The 15,237-nt window shown below is 47.1% G+C and overlaps 1 protein-coding gene across 8 annotated transcripts in view; it reads right to left on the bottom strand.

The window, feature by feature from the left end:
* LOC140198299 (tenascin-X-like) overlaps positions 1–15,237 on the bottom strand; it is a 225,612-nt gene that overhangs the window by 54,307 nt on the left and 156,068 nt on the right. For 7 of the 8 annotated variants that reach the window (XM_072259364.1, XM_072259369.1, XM_072259368.1 and 4 more), the window contains 5 exons: positions 13,383–13,664; positions 9,332–9,622; positions 7,547–7,837; positions 2,766–3,056; positions 100–390 (listed from right to left, as the gene is read on the bottom strand). In XM_072259364.1, the coding sequence (XP_072115465.1) occupies positions 100–390; positions 2,766–3,056; positions 7,547–7,837; positions 9,332–9,622; positions 13,383–13,664 (1,446 nt within the window). The remainder of the gene's footprint in view (positions 1–99; positions 391–2,765; positions 3,057–7,546; positions 7,838–9,331; positions 9,623–13,382; positions 13,665–15,237) is intronic. The other variant, XM_072259366.1, reaches the window with a different exon arrangement.

The raw sequence follows: 15,237 nt of genomic DNA, 5'->3' as shown, positions 1-15,237 counted from the left end.
TGTTTCTAATATATTTATATATATGAACAAGAGAGACATATAAACATAGATTGATAGAAATATGTTCACAATGAGAGGGATCGGACCGCTCCACAGTACCTGCAGTGGTGACCTGGGTGGTGAGGGGCTGGGTCCGCAGAGATCCCGAGATCCCGTAGAGATGGATGGTGTATCTGGTGGAGGGACGGAGACCCCTAATGAGGTACACTTGCTTTCCGCCGGTCACCGTGATGTTCCGGGTCTCCTGTGTTCCCTGGACCCTGTACTGGATGAGGAAGGAGTCAAAGGTCCTGTCCGTGGTCCAGGAGAGGTGAACAGAGTTGGACGTGACGATCGGTGGTGACAGGGTGCCCAGTTTCATCAGAGACGCTGGAGCTTTGTCTTCAGGAGCTAAAACAGAGAGGTGAAGGTATGAGGAACCATTGATATATCCTCCAATCTGCTGCCTGTGCAGAGTGATTTGAACAGTACAGATCAGTACAGGCCCTTCGGCCCACAAAGTTGTGCCGACCTCTTAACCTACTCTATATTCAATCTAACCTTCCCTCCTGTATAACCCTCCATATTTCTATCATCCACGTGCCTATCTCCAAGATTATTAAATGCCCCCAATACATCTTCCTCAGCCACCACCCCAGGCAGTGTGCTCCACATAACAACCTCTCTCTGCGATAAAAAAAATCCATCCTGGGGAAAAGTCTCTGGATAGTCACTCGATGTACACCTCTTACCATCATGTACATCTCCATCAAGTCACCTCTCATCCTCCTTCGCTCTAAAGAGAAAAGCCCTAGCTCACTCAACCTACCTTCATAAGACATGTCCTGCAGTCCAGGCAGCATCTTCTGCACCTTTAATAAAGTGTGCACATCCTTCCTATAATGATGCCTCCAGAACTGAACACAATATTCCAGGTGTGGTCTAATCAACGTTACCTTGCATCTCTTGAACTCAATCTGCTGATTAACGAAAGCCCCCACACCATACAGCTTCTTAATCATCGAATCTTCTTGCGCAGCTACTTGGAGATATCTACAGAGGTGGACCCCAAGATCATTCTGTTCCTCTACACTGCCAGGAGATTCCCAGCGCCGGGAATTGGGCTTCCGACTCAGCGCTGGTAGCATCTGTCAGAAACCTGGACCGCCACAGAAAGCATAAAGGTCCATCTGCACACCGTATCAGGATACTTAAAATGACACCATTCCCTGCAGCACTGACACCAGGGAATGATCAGTAAACTGATAACTTGATTGGAATTTCCAGGATATTCCAGGGAAGGGGCAAATCATCCAAGGGAAATCTATTCCGCTAGCCGCAATTTAGAGGAGTGAGAAGGGAGCCTAAAATCGAGAGCTGGGTTTAGGCAGTGAAATTCAGAAGCACTTCTGTACGCAGTGGTTAACCTTTGGCATCATCGGCATTTTTTCCACTGAGGTTGTGAAGACTACAACCAGAGGTTATGGGTTAAGGGTGAAAGGTTTAAGGGGAACATGAGAGGAATCTTCTTCACTCAGAGGGTTGTGAGAGAGTGGATCGTGCTACCAGCTCAAGAGGTGCGTGGAAGCTCCATTTCAATGCTTAAAAGGTACCTGGGTAGTAGGCTGGTAACTGTGGTCCCAGTGCAGCCCACTGGAGTAGGCAGTTTAGATGGCTCGGCACTGACTAGATGGGCTGAAGGGCCTGTTTCTGTGCTGTGCCTTTTCTCTGCCAGTAGACCTGTGACTAGTGGTGTGCCGCAGGGACCTGTGCCAGGTCCATTATTGTTTGTCATCTGCAGCAGTGATCTGGATGATAATGTGGTTAACTGGATCAGCAAATTTGTCGCTGACACCAAGTAAGGAAGACAATCAAAGGTTGCAGCAGGATTTCGCGCAGCCGGAGAAAGTGGCTGATAAACAGCAGATGGAATTTAATGGGCCTGGTGAAACAGCAGGATCTGGGAAAACAGGTGCGTTATTCTTTGAAAGGGACGTCATAGGTAATTGGTCGCAAAGAAAGCTTTTGGCACATTGGCCTTCAGAGATTGACTACAGGAGATGTTGAAATTGCAGAAGGCAATAACTGCCTGGAAAAGCAGTGAAGCTAATTCAGAGTATTGTGTGCAGTTCTGGCCACCTGCCTACGGAAAAGATGTCGATAAGATTGGAAGAGCGCAGAGCAATTTTACAAGGCGATTTGATAGAGGTATATCAGGGTTCAGACAGAGTCAATGCCAGCAAGCGTTTCTCCACGGAGGTAGGGTGAGACAGGAACTGGACAAGGGTGAAAATTGAAATATTCAAGAGGAACATGAGGGGGAGCTTCTTCACTTGGTGGGTGATGAGAGTGCGGAACGAGCTGCCAGAAGTGCTTGAATTTCAACGTTTAAGTGAAGTTTACGTTAGTATCTGGATGTGTGGGGGGGATGTTGGGCTATGGTCTGTGAGCGGGTCAATGGGACTCTGACGGATAACAGTCCAGCATGGACTAGATGGGCCAAAGGGCCTGGTTTGTAGCTGTGGTACTGTACGACTCTATAACCAAACTTCGGCGCCCTTTCCCAAGGCATCAACATGGTACACTGCTGCCTGGCCTGCGGTACACACAAGGCGCTGACTTATAGTTCAGACAGAAGTGGGTGGAATGAATATTATAACAAATCAGTTCACTGCTTTTCAGGCAGCACTGCCCTGATTGCAGGCAAATCCCTGGAAAAGGAATGGAGAAAGATGGACAGAGATAGACGCGTTGACAACGAGAGGGATTGGACCGCTCCACAGTACCTGCAGTGGTGACCTGGGTGGTGAGGGGCTGGGTCCGCAGAGGCCCTGAGATCCCGTAGAGATAGATGGTGTACTTGGTGGAGGGATGGAGACCCCTAATGAGGTACACTCGCTTTCCGCTGGTCACCGTGATGTTCCGGGTCTCCTGTGTTCCCTGGACCCTGTACTGGATGAGGAAGGAGTCAAAGGTCCTGTCCGTGGTCCAGGAGAGGTGAACAGAGTTGGACGTGACGATCGGTGGTGACAGGGTGCCCAGTTTCATCGGAGCCGCTGGAGCTTTGTCTTCAGGAGCTAAAACCAGAGAGGTGAAGGTATGAGGAACCATTGATATTTCCTCCGATCTGCTGCCTCTGCAGAGTGATTTGAACAGTACAGATCAGTACAGGCCCTTCAGCCCACAATGTTGTGCCAACCTCTTAACCTACTCAATGTTCAATCTAACCTTCCCTCCTGTATAACACTCTATTTTTCGTTCATCCACGTGCCTATCTCCAAGATTATTAAATGCCCCTAATGTATCTGCCTTGACCACCACCCCAGGCAGTGTGCTCCACATACCCACCTCTCTGTGTGTGAAAAACTTACCTCTGACATCCACCCATACTTTCCTCCAATCACCGTAAAATTACGCCCCCTTGTAATAGCCACATCCGTCTTGTGGAAAAGTCCCTGGATAGTCACTCGATGTACACCTCTCATCATATTGTACATCTCTATCAAGTCACCTCTCATCCTCCTTCGCTCTAAAGAGAAAAGCCCCAGCTCACTCAACCTACCTTCATAAGACATGTCCTGCAGTCCAGGCAGCATCCTTCCTATAATGATGCCTCCAGAACTGAACACAATATTCCAAGTGTGGTCTAATCAGGGTTCTATAGAGATGCAATGTTACCTTGCATCTCTTGAACTCAATCCCCAGATTAACGAAAGCCCATACCCCTTAGAGCTTCTTAACTATCGTATCTACTTGCGCAGCAACTTGGAGATATCTACAGAGGTGGACCCCAAGATCATTCTGTTCCTCTACACTGCCATGAGATTCCCAGTGCCGGGAATTAGCCTTCCAACTCATCACTGGTAGCATCTGTCAGAAACCTGGACCGCCACAGATAGCATAAAGCTCCATCTGCACACCGTATCAGGATACTTAAAATGACACCATTCCCTGCAGCATTGACACCAGGGAACGATCAGTAAACTGATAACTTGATTGGAATTTCCAGGATATTCCAGGGAAGGGACGGATCATCCAGAGGAAATCTATTCCGCTAGCTGCAATTTGGAGGAGTGAGAAGGGAGCCTAAAATCGAGAGCTGGGTTTAGGCAGTGAAATTCAGAAGCACTTCTGTACGCAGTGGTTAACCTTTGGCATCATCGGCATTGGTATCGGCCATTTGCCTTCAGCTCACTGGCAGTAAAGTCGAGAAACTTCATCCCTGAACATGTCCGCCCTTAAGGTATTCCTTGGAGCCTCCTTCATAGACGCAGTCTTTGATTTGCTTTCCAGATGTAAAGCACCTGGGGCTCCTTCAACATTGATGGGTGTTTTATCAAAGTAGGCATGCGTTACCATATACGATCTTGTGATTCATTTCCTTGCAGGCATTTACAGAAAATAAAGAAATACAATAGAATGTACAAGCACTAAATCTGACAACCAACGTGCAATATAAGACAAATTGCAAGCTGTTTGTTGATCAACTGGTCAGCCAGGAGACTTTTTCTCAGGATGTACATGGCTGAGACAAGGGGGTACAACTTAAAAGTGTTGGCAGGAAAGTATACACAGGGGAGTCAGAGGTAGTTTTTTGTTTGCACAGACATGGGTGGCGATCGAGGCAGAGACATTAGGGTTATTTAAGAGACCCTTAGATAGGCACACAGATGATATAAAAATTGTGGTGTTTGTGGGAGGGAAGGGTCAGATTGATCTTGGACTTGGTATAACTTCTTTCAGCATCTTTCAGTAAACTCTGCCTCCACAGGAAGCAAAGAAAAAAAATCCATTGGCATGCCAAAAGCCAAATACTGGGATAGTGTTCCCTGCAGCCTCTGACACCCACAGTTAAACGTGACAACTTAATTGGAATTTTCACGATATTCCAGTGAACTGACAGAGCACTTCCCACTGTCCGCAGGGTCTCGGAGATTGGAGCCTAAAATTGATAGGTGGGTTTGGACTGAGAAATTGAGAAACACACAGCGGAGTTGTCATTCTGCACCAGAAATTACAATGGTGCCGGAAAATGTTAAATATAGGGGTTGTAAACATTGTGTTGAGTGGAGAGATGTGGGCAAAAGTCAGGGATGAAATATGAATTCAGTAAATTGCAGAATAATTTGAAGTTGCTGTCAGGTTCACTGTGCCTGGTGTTCCAGACCTGTCTGTCTGTGAGTGGACAGGTTGGTGAGGGTGGAGTTCTCCTCCATAATCCTGACCTTATGGCACCATTACCACCCCGTGACTATAACAACCTCAACAGGTCCTCAGAAAGAAAAGTATTGAGTAGAGGAGATGGGATGTTATGTCGAAGTTGTATAAGACATTGGTGAGGCCTAGTTTGGAGTATTGTGTGCGGTTTTGGTCACCTACCTACAGAAAAGATGTAAATGAGGTTGAAAGAGTACAGAGAAAATTTACAAGGACTTTGTCGGGTCTGGAGAACCTAAATTATAAGATCAAATAGGCAATCTTTCTTGCGACATAGAAGATTGAGAGGAGATTTAATATAGGTATACTAAATTATGAGAGGCATAGATAGGGTAAATGCAAGCATTTTTTCAACTGAGGTTGGGTGGGACTACAACTAGAGGTCACGGGTTCAGGGTGAAAGGTGAAAAGTTTAAGGGGAACATGAGAGAAATCTTCACTCAAAGGGTCGTGATAGTGTGGATCAAGCTACCCGCTCAAGTGATACATGTAAGCTCGATTTCAGTACTTAAAAGGTACCTGGGTAGTATGGTCCCAGTGCAGCTCACTGGAGTAGGTGTTTAAATGGCTCGGCACTGACTAGATGGGCTGAAGGGCCTGTGTCTGTGCTGTACCTTTCCTATGACTCGAGACCCATGACTTGTGGAGTACTGCAGGGATCTGTGCTGGGTCCTTTGTTGTTTGTCACCATATAAATGCTATGGACGATAATGTGATTAACTGGATCAGCAAATTTGTGGCTGACACCAAGGATGGAGGGAGGAGCAGATGGCGACGTGACACAGCGCGCAGCCGTTCCAAATTGATATCGATATGTGTCAACTAGGGGGCCGTGCACAATCCGGATTTGATGGAGACAGCCGTGAGAAGCACAGAGGAACACCTGGAGTAACTTTTGAAATGCCCGCTTCGCTGCCGCTGCTACTGTGCGATCGAGAATCTCTGGAGGGGAAGGCCCCAAATCCTCTGCTTTGCCTATTGCCTTTTGCTGGGGCTGGGGTCGAAGCGCTCGGCAGAGATGGTGCTCGGGGCTCGGTGTCGGAGAGCTGGTCGGAGGCTCAGAGTTTTCGGACGGACTCGGAGTCGGACTGTGGTCGGATGCTTCCGGGATGCTGCATCGGCAAGTTGGCGGCGCTGGAGGTTCACCGTCTGTGTGAGATGATGGGACTTTCGAGAGACTTTGAGACTTTTACTGTGCCATGGTCTGTTCTTATCAAATTACGGTATTGTTTCGCACTGTTGTAACTATATGTTATAATTATGTAGTTTTTGTTAGTTTTTAAGTTGCTTTGTCATGTGTTTCTGTGATATCATTGTGGAAAAACATTGTATCATTTCTTAATGCATGCATTACTAAATGACAATAAAGGAGGACTGCTTGTCCTCATAATCTAATACCGAACAGCGAGGAAGATTATCAAAGCTTGCAGCAGGATTTCAAGCAGCTGGAAAAATTATCTGAAAAGTAGCAGATGGAATTTAATGCAGATGGGTGAGGTGTTGGATTTTGGGTGGACAAACCAGAGTGGAGCTTAAGTGGGCACGAAGGAGCCTGGTGAAACAGCGGGATCTGGGAAAACAGGCCCATTACTCCTTGAAAGGGGTGTCACAGGTAACCGGTGGCAAAGAAAGCTTTTGGTACATTGGCCTTCAGAGCACTGAGTACAGGAGTTGTTGAAATTGTACAAGATGTTGATGAGGCCAAAGTTGGAGTATTGTGTCACCTACGGAAAAGATGTCGATAAGTTTGCAAGAGTACAGAGAAATTTTATAAGGCAATTTGATAGAGGTATATCAGGGTTTAGATAGGGTATATGTCAGCAAGCTTTTCTCCACAGAGACTAGAACTGGACAAGGGTGCAAATTGAAATATTCAAGAGGGATATGAGGAGGAACTTCTTCACTGAGGGTGATGAGAGTGTGGAACGAGTTGCCAGCAGAATTGGTGGATGTGGGTTCAATTTCAACATTTAAGTGAAGTTTATGTTAGTATCTGGGTGTGTGGGGGGGATGTTGGGCTACGGTCTGTGAGCGGGTCAATGGGACTCTGACAGATAACAGTTCAGCATGGACTAGATGGAACAAAGGGCCTGGTTCATAGTTGTGGTACTGTACGGCTCTATAACCAAACTTTAGGTGCCCTTTGCAAAGGCATCATCATGGTACATGGCTGCCTGGGCTGTGGTACACACGAAGAGCTGATTTATAAACGAGATACACTCAGACAGAAGTACATTGAATTTTATAATAAATCAGTTCACTGCCGTAAATCCCTGGAAAAGGAATGGAGAAAGATGGACAGAGAGAGAGACACGTTCACAATGAGAGGGATCGGACCGCTCCACAGTACCTGCAGTGGTGACCTGGGTGGTGAGGGGCTGGGTGCGCAGAGACCCCAAGATCCCGTAGAGATAGATGGTGTACTTGGTGGAGGGACGGAGACCCCTAATGAGATACACTCGTTTTCCTCCGGTCACCGTGATGTTCTGGGTCTCCTGCGATCCCTGGACACTGTACTGGATGAGGAAGGAGTCAAAAGTCCTGTCCGTGGTCCAGGAGAGGCGAACAGAGTTCGACGTGACGCTCGGGGGTGACAGGGTGCCCAGTTTCGTTGGTGCTGCTGCATCTTGGTCTTCAGGATCTGAAACAGAGAGGTCATGGTATGAGCAGGACTGGAGGCCACTGCTGCCTGAGGAGAGTGGTTGGACAAAGCGATTCCTACCTGTCAGGAGTCTGTAATGCCTCACAATATAAAACAGACTCACATCACATTGTCTGGGAACATCAAGACATCATTTTAGAACAGAGATGATGGGGAATTTCTTCAGCCAGAAAGTGGTGAACTCGTGGAATTTGTTGCCACAGGCCGTTGTGTAGGCCATCTTTATATTTAAAAAGGATAGATTTTTGACTAGTAAGGATGTCATTAGGGTCTCCCTCCCCACTATTTGCGACATTTAGTGGCAGTATTGCAGACAAGAGGCCCAAAGCATTGTTGAGGACCCCCAGAATCCTCTACCGCCGTGATGAGACCACTCCTCTGCTTAAACTCCAACCCAATGGCATGAATGTCAACTTCTCTAACTTCCGGCAATTTCTGCCTCTCCCTCCTTCTCTCTTCCATTCCCCAGTCTAGTTTCCTTCTCACACCTTCTCACACCTTCTCATCGGCTCATCACCTCACTCCGGTTCCCCTCCTCCTTTCTCTTCTCCCATGGTCCACTTCCTCTCCTATCAAATTCCTTCTTCTTCAGCCCTTGACCTTTTCCACCTATCACCTCCCAGCTTCTTACTTCATTCCCACTTCCCCACCTACCTACCTTCCCTCTCTGGGGCTCTACCTACCACTTGCCAGCTTGTCCTCATTCCCCATTCCCTCTCCTTATCCTGGCTTCATCCCCCCGCTTCCCTTCCAGTCCTGATGAAGGGGCTCAGCCTGAAATGTCGACTGTTTAACCTATTCTGTCGGTGTGGCCTGACCTTCTGAGTTCCTCCAGCATTTTGTGTGAGTTACTCATGATTTTAAAACATCTTAAGTAGTTTTTGTGTTTGTTAACTTTCGTTGGCCAAGAATCAGTCAGGGATGTGGAGGCTGGTCAGTACCCACTGCAATCCTGGTTAACTGAGGAAGAACTTTGAGGGACTCAAGTCCTTGGATTGTACCCGGTGAGAACCCAGTAACAGCAGTGAGTTGAGTGCCCAGAATTACTGCTGGGGCCTTGGAATCCGGACCCTGCACAATTTGGCTTTTGTGAGATTCTCAAACTTTAATTGTTTCGTCACTGGTGGCGGCCTGCTGGACTACTTACTCCAAAATTACCTCACTGAACATCTCTTGTCCTCCTCAAAACTTCCTTTCTGGACCGACCTTCCAATCCCCAGTCCTGGCGTGTAAACATGGTCTAATTCACACTGCTGTAGAACACCCTGGATTGATCAGACACTCAAAGTGGCTGTTTATAAATGAGCTATCGCTGAGGCAGAGGTGGGTGGAATGAATGGTATTACAGGCTAATTCGCAGCTTTTCCAGGCAGCAATAGCCTGATTGCAGGCAAATACCTGGAAAAGGAGTGGAGAAAGACAGGAAGATAGAGACACATTCACATTGAGAGGGTTCAAACCGCTCCACGGTACCTGCAGTGGTGACCTGGGTGGTGAGGGGCTGGGTCTGCAGAGACCCTGCGATCCCGTAGAGATAGATGATGTATCGGGTGGAGGGACGGAGATCCCTGATGAGGTACACTCGTTTCCCGCCGGCCACCGTGACATTCCGGGTCTCCTGCGACCCCTGAACCCTGTACTGGATGAGGAAGGAGTCAAAGGTCCTGTCTGTGGTCCAGGAGAGGCGGACAGAGTTTGACGAGACGGTCGGCGGCGACAGGGTGCCCAGTTTCATTGGAGCTGATGCATCTTTGTCTTCAGGATCTGAAACAGAGAAGTCATGGTATGAGGAGGACTGGAGGCCACTGCTTCCCGAGCAGAGCAATTCACAACCTTGGAGACTGGCCTTCCAACAGTCCAACAATGGAGTCTGCAATGTCTCATAGTCTCTTTACACAATATCTCGGAACATCAAACCGTCCCTTTAGAACAGAGTCAAGATGGGATTTTTTAGCCAGAGAGCGATAAGTCTATGAAATTCATTGCTACAGCGCTATGGAGGCCAAACTATTGGGTTTATTTAAAAAGGTGGTTGATAGATTTTTGATTAGTTAGGAAGTAATCGGGGTCTCCCTCCCCTCCTATTCGTGACATTTACTGGGAGCATTGTAGACAAAACCTGAAGCATTCAAGAGAAAGTCTGCAGATGCAGGAAATCCAAAGCAACACGCACAAAATGCTGGAGGAACTCAGCAGGCCAGGCAGCATCTATGGAAAACAAGTACAGTTGACGTTTCGTGCCAAAGCCCTTCGGCAGGACATTGCTGAGGATCCCGACCGCCCGTCCCACAATCTCTTTGACCCACTATGATCAGGAAAGAGGTACAGGAGCATCAAGACTAGGATTGCCAGACTGGGTAACAGCTTTCTCCCTCAGGCTGTGAGACTGATGAATACCCCACCTCCACCGAGATCTCATCGCTAGGACAGTGAGCAGTTTGGTTGTATATAAGGCCATTAGATGTAGGAGCAGAATTAGGCCATTTGGCCCATCGAGTCTGCTCCAGCATTTCAACATGGCTGATCTAATTTTCCTCTCAGACCCAATCTGTTGCCTTACACCCACCCCAACCCCGCGTACTTCTTCACGCCCTGTCCAATGAAGGATCTATCAACTCCTAAGACTGAAGAAGTCCCTGTTCCTCTCCAGCCAGCCTCTCACACTAAAACTACCACTGGCTCCCAGCTCCCTGGAATAAGGAGATAACATAACAGAATTCTGTCTACTCCATTCCAAATCCCAAGCAATCCAGAATGATCACCTTAAATCTTGGGAAAACTGACAAATTGTCCTGCAGTAATGTGCAAGCCCATTTTTGGAACAGCTTCAATTTAAACTCTACAAGGTCTTCAACCTCTAAGGCTATCTAAGATAGTCTTTCCCCCAGTAGGCTCAAGCACAAGCTGCTCTAAAACACCATGTCATAGGCATTCAACAAATTCCCTCTCAAGACCCAACACCAACCTGATTTTCCCAATCCACTTGCATATTGAAGTCCCCTCATTACAATTGTTTCATTACCCTTATTACATGCCTTTTCCAGCTCCCTTTGCAACCTCAACCTTACATCTTGGCTACTATTTGGAGACCTATATATGATTCCCATAATGGTTTTTTCACCCTTGCAGTTTCTTAACTCCAGCCACAAAGATTCAACATTTTCTGACCCCATGTCACATCTTTCTAAAGTTATAATTCCGTCTCTTACCAACAGAGCCATACCACTGCCTATGCCTTCCTGCCTGTCCTTTAGATACAAATATATCTCTTGACCTTAAGCTCCCAACTATGGTCTTATCTTAGCCACGACTCAGTGATGCCCATAACGTCATACCGACCAATCTCTAATTGCGCCACAAGTTTGTCCACCTTATTCCGACTGCCACGCACATTTAAATACAGCACTTTCAGTCCTATGTTCTTCAGCCTTTTGAATTTTGTATCTGTGGTAGAATTTAACTCTTTGCTCAGTCTGCATTTGTACCCAGTCAATGGCTTGTCCTTCCTTATGTTCATGTTACATCCATCATCTGCTTGTAAACCTACTGGCTCATCCTCAGCTCTGTCATCCTGGTTCCCATCTGCCTGCCGTATTAGTTTAAACCAGCCAACAGCTCTAGTAAACCCTGCCTGAAACCCAGTTGCTGATCACTGGTGTTGTAATCATTATACGCTAACCGCTCTGCTGCCTTGTTCCCCAGTATTGATCAACCCCAAATTTAATTGCTCCAGCAAAGGTGTTCATACATTCATGTGACTGCACCCGGAGAGTTCAGGGATTTCAATACGGAGACGGACGTGAGAAGCACAGAGGAACATCTGGAGAAACTTCTGAAATGCCTGCTCTGCTGTCGCTGCTACTGTGCAATCCAGAATCTCCGGAGGGGAAGGCCCCGAGTCCTCAGCCTTGCCTGTTGCTTGGCGGCCGGGGTCGGGGTCGAAGCGCTCGACAGAGATGGTGCTCGGTGTCGGAGGGCTGGTCGGAGGCTCGAAGTTTTCGGACGGACTCAGAGTCGGCTGTGGTCGGGTGCTTCCAGGGTGCTGCATCGGCAAGTTTGCGGCGCTGGAGGTTCATGGCAGGGAGAGTTTTCTTCCTTCTACCGTCTGCGTGAGATGATGGGGCTATTGGGACTTTGAGACTTTTGTTTTACCGTGCCCATGGTCTGCTGTTCATCAAATTACAGTATTGCTTTGCACTGTTGTAACTATATGTTATAATTATGTGTTTTTTGTCAGTTTTAGTCTTGGTCTGTCTTGTGTTTCTGTGATATCACACTGGAGGAACATTGTATCATTTTTTAATGCATGCATTACTAAATGACAATAAACGAGGACTGAGTGCCCTCATAACTAATCTAATCTCCGCTGTTGTTCAGAACATCCTTCTTTGAGAACAACCCATTGGACCCCGTCCAGGGCATGAAAGGTTGAGTCTAATTCACACCGACAGAGATCAGCCTGGGATGTCAGGAAACGTGATGTGAGGGGGTGATTGTTGGTCACAGTTGTGGCTGAAATGGAGGTGATGGACAGTGCTACAGCACAGAAAGAGGCCCTGTGGCCCATCTAGTCTGTGATAAACTATTAACCCTCTACACCCCTCCCATCCATGCGCTTAAACTTCTCTTAAATATTGCAATCAAACCACGTCCACCACTACCACTGGCAGCTCATTTCACACTCTCACCACTCTCTGGGTGAAGAAGTTCCCCTTAAACATTTCACATTTCATCCTTGCTTAACCTGTGACCTCTAGTTGTAGTCCCACCCAAGCTCAGTGGAAACGCCTTCTGGCATTTACCCTATTGATACCCCTCATAATTTTGTGTATCACTAACACTCAACATCACTTGCCCCATCACTAAACTGTTTCCACAACCTAGAAATACTTCATCTCATGTTTTTGCTACCTATTTGTTTATTTTCTCCTTTTGTATTTGCACGGTTTGTTTGCACGTTGGTGTTTGTCTGTCGTGTTGTTCCCCTCTGCGCCTTGTGGACATTCAGTGGACAATCAGTGGCCACCGTGATGTTTCCTTAACATTTGCCTGTTTTTCCCAAGGCCGAGTTGCTAGCTCAACACTCAACCCAGCACGGATGGAAAGCGTGCAAGGAGGCAACTAGATTTGAACCCGGTACCATTCGACTCAAAGTCCACTGGCCACTGGCCACACTTGTATGTGGCCTTACTTTGATTCTACTGTGTTTCTTTGTATTTACTGTGAATATCAGCAAGAAAATGAATCTCAGGGTTGTGTATGGTGACAAATATGTACTTTGATAATAAATTTACTTTGAGCTTTGAAATCTCCCCTCATTCTCTACACTGTAGTGAATGAAGTCCTAATCTATTAAACTTTCTCCATAACTCAGATCATCCAATTATACCTAATCTAGCCTGGTCAACTCTAATCTTTTTACATCAATTCACCTCTTGCAACCAGACTACAGCCTTTTTCCTGGAAATTATCAGAGAGAGATGGACACGTTTATAATGAGAGGGTTCAGACTGCTCCACAGTACCTGAGGTGGTAATCTGGGTGGAGAGCGGCTGGGTCTGCAGAGATCCCGAGATCCCGTAGAGATAGATGATGTATCGGGTTGAGGGATGGAGACCCCTGATGAGGTACACTCGCTTCCCGCCAGCCACCGTGACGTTCCGGGTCTCCTGCGATCCCTGGACCCTGTACTGGATGAGGAAGGAGTCAAAGGTCCTGTCTGTGGTCCAGGAGAGGCGGACAGAGTTCGATCTGACAGTTGGGGTCAACAGGGTGCCCAGTCTCACTGTGGGCTTGTCCGTGGTAGCTGTAGATAAAGACCATGAAGAGTTTAAATTGAAGCTGATCCAAAAATGGGCTTGCACCCTACTCCAGGTCAATTTGTCAGTCTTCTCAGGATGTACAGTGATCATTCTGGGTTGCTTGGGATTTGGAATGGAATGAACAGAATTCTGAGATGTTATCTCCTCATTCCAGGGAGCTGGGAGCCAGTGGTAAAGTTTTAGTGTGGGATGCTGGCTGGAGAGGAACAAGGGTTTCTTCAGTTGGGTAGGAGAGTGTTTGGAGTTCACTTTCCAGGAGTGTTGCGGCCTGCAGTGGTTGGATTGGGCTGAAGAATTTTTAGAGTTTAACATTCCTATGCTCGCTTGTATTTTTACAGTAATAGTTGTGTCTGTATTTTTCTGGAAAATTCTCAGTTTTTCTGCAGCGGGTGTCACACCAGCTGGGACTGGCCGTTTCCTAGGTTAACTGTTATCAATGGAATGTTGTAATCATTTTAGTGTGAGCTCACTTTGTATGAGACAATCATGATTTCAATTGTTCTGACACTTCAGAAGGTGATGCATCAAGAAGGCAGCATCCATCATTCACGACCCCCTTTGCCCAGGGCATGCCCTCTTCTCACTGCTACCATCAAGAAGGAGGTACAGGAGCCTGAAGACACACTCAGGGTTTCAGGAACAGTTTCTTCCCCTCTTCCATCAGATTTCTGAATGTACAATGACCCCATGAGCACTGCTCTCTTTTTACACTACTTACCTTTTTATATATTTCTCGCTGTAACTTCTATACATTTTTAAACAATACTGTTGTGACAAACGCACACAGCTCATGACTATGTCAGGGAATAATAAACTTGATTCTGATCACTGCTCTTTTTACCTTTGTTTGTTCTCTGCTCTTAAATTTTCTGATCGTTATTTTCTGATCCGTTTAATAATTAACAACAGGAATTCTGCAGATGCTGGAAATTCAAGCAACACACATCAAAGTTGCTGGTGAACGCAGCAGGCCAGGCAGCATCTCTAGGAAGAGGTACAGTCGACGTTTCGGGCCGAGACCCTTCGTCAGGACTAACTGAAGGAAGAGTGAGTAAGGGATTTGAAAGTTGGAGGGGGAGGGGGAGATCCAAAATGATAGGAGAAGACAGGAGGGGGAGGGATGGAGCCAAGAGCTGGACAGGTGATAGGCAAAAGGGGATACGAGAGGATCATGGGACAGGAGGTCCGGGAAGAAAGACAAGGGGGGGAGGACTCAGAGGATGGGCAAGAGGTATATTCAGAGGGACAGAGGGAGAAAAAGGAGAGTGAGAGAAAGAACGTGTGTATAAAAATAAGTAACAGATGGGGTACGAGGGGGAGGTGGGGCCTAGCAGAAGTTAGAGAAGTCGATGTTCATGCCATCAGGTTGGCTACCCAGACGGAATATAAGGTGTTGTTCCTCCAACCTGAGTGTGGCTTCATCTTTACAGTAGAGGAGGCCGTGGATAGACATGTCAGAACGGGAATGGGATGTGGAATTAAAATGTGTGGCCACTGGGAGATCCTGCTTTCTCTGGCAGACAGAGCATAGATGTTCAGCAAAGCGGTCTCCCTGTC

Source organism: Mobula birostris, chromosome 5, assembly GCF_030028105.1.
Source record: "Mobula birostris isolate sMobBir1 chromosome 5, sMobBir1.hap1, whole genome shotgun sequence".
In the NCBI taxonomy this organism is placed as follows: Eukaryota; Metazoa; Chordata; class Chondrichthyes; order Myliobatiformes; family Myliobatidae; genus Mobula; species Mobula birostris.
This window is presented reverse-complemented; position numbering and strand designations above follow the sequence as displayed.